Source organism: Carassius auratus, unplaced genomic scaffold (assembly GCF_003368295.1).
Source record: "Carassius auratus strain Wakin unplaced genomic scaffold, ASM336829v1 scaf_tig00037919, whole genome shotgun sequence".
NCBI classification, from domain to species: Eukaryota; Metazoa; Chordata; class Actinopteri; order Cypriniformes; family Cyprinidae; genus Carassius; species Carassius auratus.
The window spans coordinates 31,779-39,487 of NW_020526412.1; the positions used below are offsets into that span (position 1 = coordinate 31,779).

The window sequence follows — 7,709 nt, forward strand, 5'->3', positions numbered from 1 at the left end:
ACAGCCACATCATTCTCTTACCGTAAACTCCAACACGAACGCAGATTTTTGAAGCGCACGGGTGGTTATGATCCGGAGGTCGGGAGCGCAGAGCGCGCCGGGCGGCTGCTGAAAGCTGACCACTGCTGCTGCTGCTGGAGGAGGAGGAGAAGGAAACGGGAGGATTGGTGTTGATCTGCAGATTTACTCCTCTGTCTGGGGCTCGCCCGCTTCTCCGGCGTTTTCCGTGAGCTCAGAGCCGCCTGGCGACCATTTCTGAAATTATACGAACTGTGTGTCCAAAGCACGGCTTAACCTTATGATGTTTCTTATGTTCGTCCTCCAGGGGGCGCGCAGTGGCCCAAAATGCTGGATTACTTCCTTGAAATCATGTAAAAAAAATAAATAAGTACAAAAATATATATATATATATATATATAGTTATGTCTGTCTCTAGGTCTATATATGTATATATATATATTTTTTTTTTAGTTCAGCGTTTACCCCTGATTCTCTTTTAGTTCTCCCTGTGTCTGCTGAATCCACTGTTTTTAGCTACAGTATTAATTCTGTCGGATTCACGTTTTAGCTCTGCATCTAGCTTTTAATTTTGATACGAATTCATGCTCGTTTGTGTCTAGTTCTGTCGCTGTTTTGTTTCTATTGCTTTGAGGGATTTGATAATAAAGTGAAAATAGCCAGTCATCACAAACGCCTGTGATTGGTGCATCCTGGTCAGCGCAAAGAGAAATACCACATACCACGTGACTGCGTGTCTTCAACTGTCTTCAACCCATTTTCAGTTTGTATTAGTTTTACAGCAACTGTTCAGCACAGCAGTTAATAAAAATAAATAAATAAATAAAAAATTACTTCCTGAAAATGTATTAAACGCAATTAAATCATCTTTATAAACTGAAAATTCTGAAAAATATTTAGGTAAAATTGTAGACCAAGTAGAAATAGTTAAGTAAAAAGAATAAAATGATTAAAGATTCAAATGAGTTTAATGACTAATCTAATCTCTGATTCATTTTTAGTCCACACATCATTATACAACAGTAACATCACAATGCTGTTCTCTCAGATTGAATGAAATAGAAGAGACGCCATCTGCTGGTAAAAAATATATATTTTTTAAATAATTGTAAAATATTTTTACTTTAAAGTTTTGTATTGTTCTGGTAGGCTATGTATCTGTAATCCACTCTCTGGTCGTATTATCTCCGTTTGTAAGCATTTTTATTCGTGGGTGTGTTGTGATAACCACGGTGATACCGTATCACAGTAAATGGACTTTGGATCTTGTAAAGCATCACACTAAAAATAAATATAGCATTCAGGAAATACACAACATTTATGTGATATAAACATGCTTTCTGCCCTATGATGTGATTCTGATGTCCAATATAAACATTCTTTAACATGTTAAAAGTTATCTAATGAGCAATATGCAACAAATTTTTGTTTAATCAGCATTTTTCCTTTTCTTTTGCATTCTTTTTAAACTTCTTTTCATGACTACTAACTAACAGCTTACTAAATCATCTTTAAATACATTTTGAAATAAATGTAAAAGGTGTATTTATTAAAAGCAATGAAGAATATCTTAGATTTATGAATTTTACTGACATTGTCATATAATTTATTACTGTAAGTATAATAAATGTTGTGCCCAAGGCCATCATTCACGTGCCCAGTAATAAAATTAGAAGGATCTGGGAAACGGCTCCTATAACGCCGACCCTGGTTACACCTCACCAGTAAAGCAGGACTTCTGTCCCCTCAGAAGATGATTTCTTGAGCTTCTCTTTCTGAGCTAACACACGTCACTCTCTTTATGATGTTCTGAGCTCCAATATAAATGTCATGACAACACGAGCTGCTCTCCGTGACTGTACAGACGATTACTTTATGACTTTATTGCCCTCCTGGTGATGAGTTTCATCAGGAGCTTATCTGAGATCTGTTTCCTCACCCAAGACCAAACCTTTTGCCACTGCAGGGAAACAGCAGGTACTGGTTTTAGATCAGAGACAAAGTACAACCTATACAGCACCATTTATGACCCCAGCAGCCACCAACACCTCACCTCCTCTCAAGATCTCCCATTTTCCAGCCACAAAGCAACAGGAATAAAGGTCTGCTTGACAAACTGATAAACTTCAGACACTGAAGTTACACTGAAACCATGCCGTCTTCGGAGAAACTAGCGCATTTCTTGTCAAGTGCTGGTTTATGTGCAGCTGGAGTGGCTTTATTGGCTTTCGGGATGTCGACAGATTGGGCCGATGCCGTCTTGGACTGCGGTCCGCCCGGAACTACAGAGTTCAATGGAACCTCCACTCTCGAAACTGGCCTTTTCAATGGCACAGAAACCAAAATCAGATGTCCCAGGATTGACTCAGCTGGAAAACAAGTGATCGGTGAGCTTCAAATGAGACTTCAACTCATTTTCTACATGCTAGATCATGCAATTTTTTCATTATATATGTTTGTGTATTTTATTGTCTTTTAAAACATGTTAAAAATAAATCGGATCATTTAAATAAATAAAATAAAATAACAATTAATTAAATAAATAAGCTGAATTATCTAAAAAAATTTAGTCGACCCAAAAAATGTATGAACAACTTAACATTAGATACAAAATATCGAACAATTAGAATTTATTTTAATTAATCAGATTATGCAAAAACTTATAAAAAGCAAATTATATCCTATACTGTTCACTCTCGGGATAAAAAAAAAAAAAGGTACAAAAGCTGTCACTGGGATGATGCCTCTTCCAAAAGTAGAAATATGTCACATTAAAGTACTAATATGTATACTTTAGGTGCTGAAATGATTCTTTTAGGTACATACATTACTTGTATATGTACCATTACTAATAATGTACCTTATGAAAGGGTACTGCATCTGTGACAGCTTTTGTACCTTTTTTTCTGAGAGTGTTCAAATTGACTACAAACAGTATTGTGCCACATTGTGGTTGGGAAATGTGAGGTGAAAGTGAATCTCTACATCTGTGTGAACTGACTTAATGCATCCACAAAAAAATGACCAGAACTCCAGCTGAATTATCAGACATTGAGCAAAAAGGATCATGAAAAAAGGCAGCATCTGAGTGCAGATACCATCTGTTTTGATATTTTGTTATCTAAACACATTCTTATATTTTAAATGTGTCCAAATACAGTTTTGAGCAACTGTTTGTGATATTAATACCAAGAAGCACAATAAATAATAAATAAAAAGCTAGAACTAAGATGACCTTTGGAATCTGCAGGAATTTGAACCGCCGTTTCATAAAAACCACATGACTTGTTTTATATCTGGAATACATCAAAGGTTATGTTGTTTTATATCAAACCACATCTTTCATGTAAAAACTCACTGTTTCACGAGATTAAACTCATGATATACTGTATTTTCTCCTTCTCTGGCTCTCAGTGTTCGCCCGTCTGGCGAAAGTAGCAGGTGCTCCGATCATCCTGCACGCTCTGGTTGTCATCCTGTTGGCTCTGGCTCTTTTCGGGTCTGCAGGCAGTATTCTGGTCACACTGTACAACAGCTTCAGTAACCCATATCAGACATACATGGGACCGATAGGACTGTACACATGCAGTGGACTCAGCGGTGAGCAAACACTCCCTCACACCAACACATCTGAATCTCAAACACTATTTGGCTTGCATTTGACCTCTTCATTTTAATTCTTCACTCTTTTTAAAGGTTAGAACTTTTTAAATGATTTTAAAAGACATTCCAAGTCATTTGAGTAAATTTTTGGTCACATTCACAGTTAGTCAGCTAAATTTCACGTTCAAAATCCAGTCATTCCAATAGTATTAAACAGAATCCTGTTGCTATCACGAAAAAAAAAAAAAAAAAAAAAAAAAGGGTAACTCCAAATTTCTCCAAATGTGAATTCAAAATTCAAGACATAAATTTACTTTCTATATCTCGCAATTCTGTGAGATATTTTTTTTTCTCTGAATAGTTTTTTTATAGAACTCTTTAATTTACTTCAATACATAAACTCACAATTATGCGATTAAAATGTAAAATTATATAAAGTGCAATACTAAAAATAAGTCATAATTATGATATATAAACTTTGCAAGTTAACCTTTATCCACAGAAGTGCGAGTTATAAATTCTGAATCACAATTCTGAGCATTTTGACTTTTTTTCTCAAAACTGAAAAAACAAGTCTATTATTATCTCATGATTATATCTCACAATATTGACTTTATACTGTATCTTTCAATTCTGAGAATTGTCAAGAGAAAAGTCAGAATTGTGAGATAACAATTCCAAATTTATAGTTTAGTGTTCTATAGTATATATCTAGTAATTCTAACTTTATATCTTACAATTCTGACAGCAAATATATGTATGTATGTATATATATATATATATATATATATATATATATATATATATATATATTCTTCAGATTTACGAGAAAAAAAAGTCAGGATGGTGAGATATAAATTCAGAATTGTAAGATCAGAATTCTGATGACTTTTCAATTTCAAGTTTATATCTAACAATCCTGAATTAATATCTTAAATTTCTGAGGAAAATATATATTTCTTTTTTCTCAAAACTGCAAGAAAAAAAGTAATAATTGTAGGATAAAGAGGTTTTTATCTCCTGGCAGAAAACAGGCTTCAATATGATTGTAAGTTTCTCATGAGAGTGAAAGCGTTCCCCGTTCAGATTTCGCTCATGTTCAAGTTGATCCCCTGAATTCAGTCCATCACACGTCTACTCTGTTGACTCTGTGCGTGGGAAAGTTTACTAATGTGTCTTATCTCTTGTCCAGTAAGCGTGGCCACCCTGGCACTGATTCTATACGTGTCGAACATCTTCCTGGGCGAGATGTTCCAGACACTGGTGAAAGCAGATGAAATCAACGTGCAGTTGAAGAATCCAAAAATTACGCTAAAGGCAGGGTTCTTCCTCCTGATACCGTACATCGGCCTCAACTCGCTGGCCATCCTCGTGGTCTATCTGTACGTCCACGCTGCGTACACTCGCCGCAAAGAGCAGGAGAAACCAACTGAGGATGCACCCAAAGAGATCATGATGTACTAAAGAGAAAACACAGCAAAAAATCTGTTTAACAGGCGATGATTTTCAGACTGGAGCTGAACTGAGTCCATTAGTTAGAAACTGCCACATTAACTATGAAGTGCATTGAAAAAACTAAACTTAGCTGAATTATGTTTGCCGCAAAATTGTATTGACTCATAGGCTATTCATACAAAGGCTTAAAGGGTATTTTAATCTTAAAAAAGTCATTGCATTAGATAAGAGTGTCTCAGATGTTTTGCTTGTGCTGTTTCTTTAAAATGAATGCCATTTGTTTTGATATTTTATCTAATGCATGTTTCAAGTGTTCAAATATATTTATGGGCCACTAAAAATATTTTATTGCACTTATGTTTAAGAACAACAACATCAAAATGCTTTTAAAAACATTTCATAAATGTCTTTTATTTTTTTCTAGCTTTCCTTCTAAGAACCTAAAAATCATGTGGATGACGTTTTATTGGTTAAAAAATTATTTTTACATTTTCTTCTTTCAGTTACTCTAGACTTTAAGCCAATTTAATACTTTTTTTTTTTTGCTTGCATATTTTATTGCAGAGATGTGAAGTATTTAGCTCTTATACTATTTATCTGCTTATGCATCAAATGTTATATATGAGGAGGAAAAAAAATCACCACCAGTGAAATCTCATTAGCTGTTTTTTTTTTATCATAAACTGTCAATACATACATTCCTCAAATATTAGGCCCATGTAAATAATGATGCAATTATTTACTACAATAATAAATCTTTTTAGAGTGATGATTTTGTGTTCAGTATATATATATATATATATATATATATATATATATATATATATATATATATATATATATATATATATATATATATATATATATATATATATATTAACCTTAAAAAGAAAAAAAAACATTTTGAATTGCTCACTATAAATCACACTGACGGATTATGATATTATAGAGATTATATCCTATTATAGAACTGTCAGGTCATGGTGAGTCACCGTATGACGTCATTTTCCAGAATCACTGCATTAGATGAACCTTTGGCCCTTGGACCTTGTGAATATTGCTATTATACACACTGATAAGATGTGCAGGAGTGTGATCGGGGATTCTTCCAGCAGGGGGCAGCAGGACTGTGTTTATCCTGCTCTCTACTGTCATCCTCGAAGGAGCAAACTCATGACTTCAGAAAAAGGAAAAGTCTTCATGTTGAAAGACTGTATTTTCAATGTACTCAGGGAGTCTCCGTGTGACACAATATTCACTCAGAGTCACAGTGAGGTATAAGGTTGCCTTCAATCTAATGCAGGATTATTATAATTAAATAAAACGGACACTCAAACAAACAGAATAAAAATATGCATGTAATCTCACTATGTAAATTCAATTTTCTCAATTGAATTAATCACCTCTTCCAAATGAATGAACATAAACTAAATATGCATAAACGATCATACGCCCATGTACAGCTATTGATTCTCAGATATGAAGTGTATTTCATATGAAGGGAAATTCTGACTATACGCTCCTCCTCCAAATCAACAGAAATTTAAGCTGACGCCTCGCTCTGAACTCAACCTGATTCAACACGCACTCACCTGCTCCAGGTTTGACATAAATGATCTCAAAGAAAGCTTTAATACGAAGCTATCGGCTGTCACCACCATCAACACCAGCTCTATTCCTAACCCTGAACCTCTGAGAGACTCCATGACCGAAGTAATGGCTCAAAAACATGTAATAACTGATCCTAATATAACATATTCAAATATAAAACTGTGATGAATGCAACAAATTGATATGCACTGTACTTTTCCTGCTCTGTTTAAAAATAAGTAACCTGCAATTGTTGCCTATATAAAGAGATTTTTTACCTGATTTATAGCATAAAAATAAAATTTGTTTGTATGAATTACAGTATTTAGGTTGATTTAGTAATGTTAAATATTTATGACTTGAGATGTTACCATCTGTAGGTTTTGTAGTAAAACTATAATTATTTTTATGTTTACATGTCTATTTTGTGCTGTAAACGAAGAGCTACAGATTTAATGATGTCCATCAGGGATGGATGTTCATCAGCTTTAACATTTTCAAAAGTTATATAAATGTGATTTTTATGGAAGGTCCTGATAACTTTATTCATATTTGCTATACTTTCTCATAGCGTTGGAAGTAAACTGAGATCAACATTCTCTGAATGTCTTTGATCTTGATTAACATTCTAAAAAAACTTATTTTAAACTTTAAATATTCTAAACATGACATTGAACATTCTTAGAATATTACAAATTGACGTTCAAATAATTTAAAAATTTTGCTGAAAATAGTTAGTAGGTTACTGTTTAAATTATGTTATAATAATGACAAGATATTTAACTGGATATTTTATCATTTTATAAACATCAGTGTTCCCACAAATATATATATAAAAAACTGAAGGGAAAATATACAGTAGGTTTTGAAAGGACTATTATTCTATTTATAAATAATGTTACACTATCAGTAAATTAAAAGCCTAGTAATTTTCTAGTCTGATATTTGGCTTTTCAATATATCAAAGTAAATCAAAGAAATAGTATTCAAATGATATGGATCATGATGGTGTCAGTTTACCCTCTTTGTGGGGATTATGTGGA

At 33.6% G+C, this 7,709-nt stretch overlaps 1 protein-coding gene across 1 annotated transcript; it reads left to right on the plus strand.

Moving 5' to 3' along the window:
* Positions 1–1,932: 1,932 nt before the first annotated feature.
* LOC113083361 (clarin-3-like) lies at positions 1,933–5,532 on the plus strand. The gene is made up of 3 exons (XM_026254491.1): positions 1,933–2,405; positions 3,433–3,618; positions 4,814–5,532. The coding sequence occupies exons 1-3, from the start codon at positions 2,171–2,173 to the stop codon at positions 5,083–5,085; spliced, it is 693 nt and encodes a 230-aa protein (XP_026110276.1). The 5' UTR covers positions 1,933–2,170; the 3' UTR covers positions 5,086–5,532.
* The last annotated feature ends 2,177 nt before the right edge of the window (positions 5,533–7,709 follow it).

What these genes read in the sequence shown, in the direction of transcription:
- LOC113083361 (XM_026254491.1), top strand. Translation starts at nt 2,171, where the DNA reads ATGCCGTCTTCGGAGAAACTAGCGCATTTCTTGTCAAGTGCTGGTTTA. An exon ending in AGCTGGAAAACAAGTGATCG is followed by an intron (nt 2,406 to 3,432) that starts GTGAGCTTCAAA and finishes TCTGGCTCTCAG; the next exon opens with TGTTCGCCCGTCTGGCGAAA. An exon ending in CACATGCAGTGGACTCAGCG is followed by an intron (nt 3,619 to 4,813) that starts GTGAGCAAACAC and finishes TCTCTTGTCCAG; the next exon opens with TAAGCGTGGCCACCCTGGCA.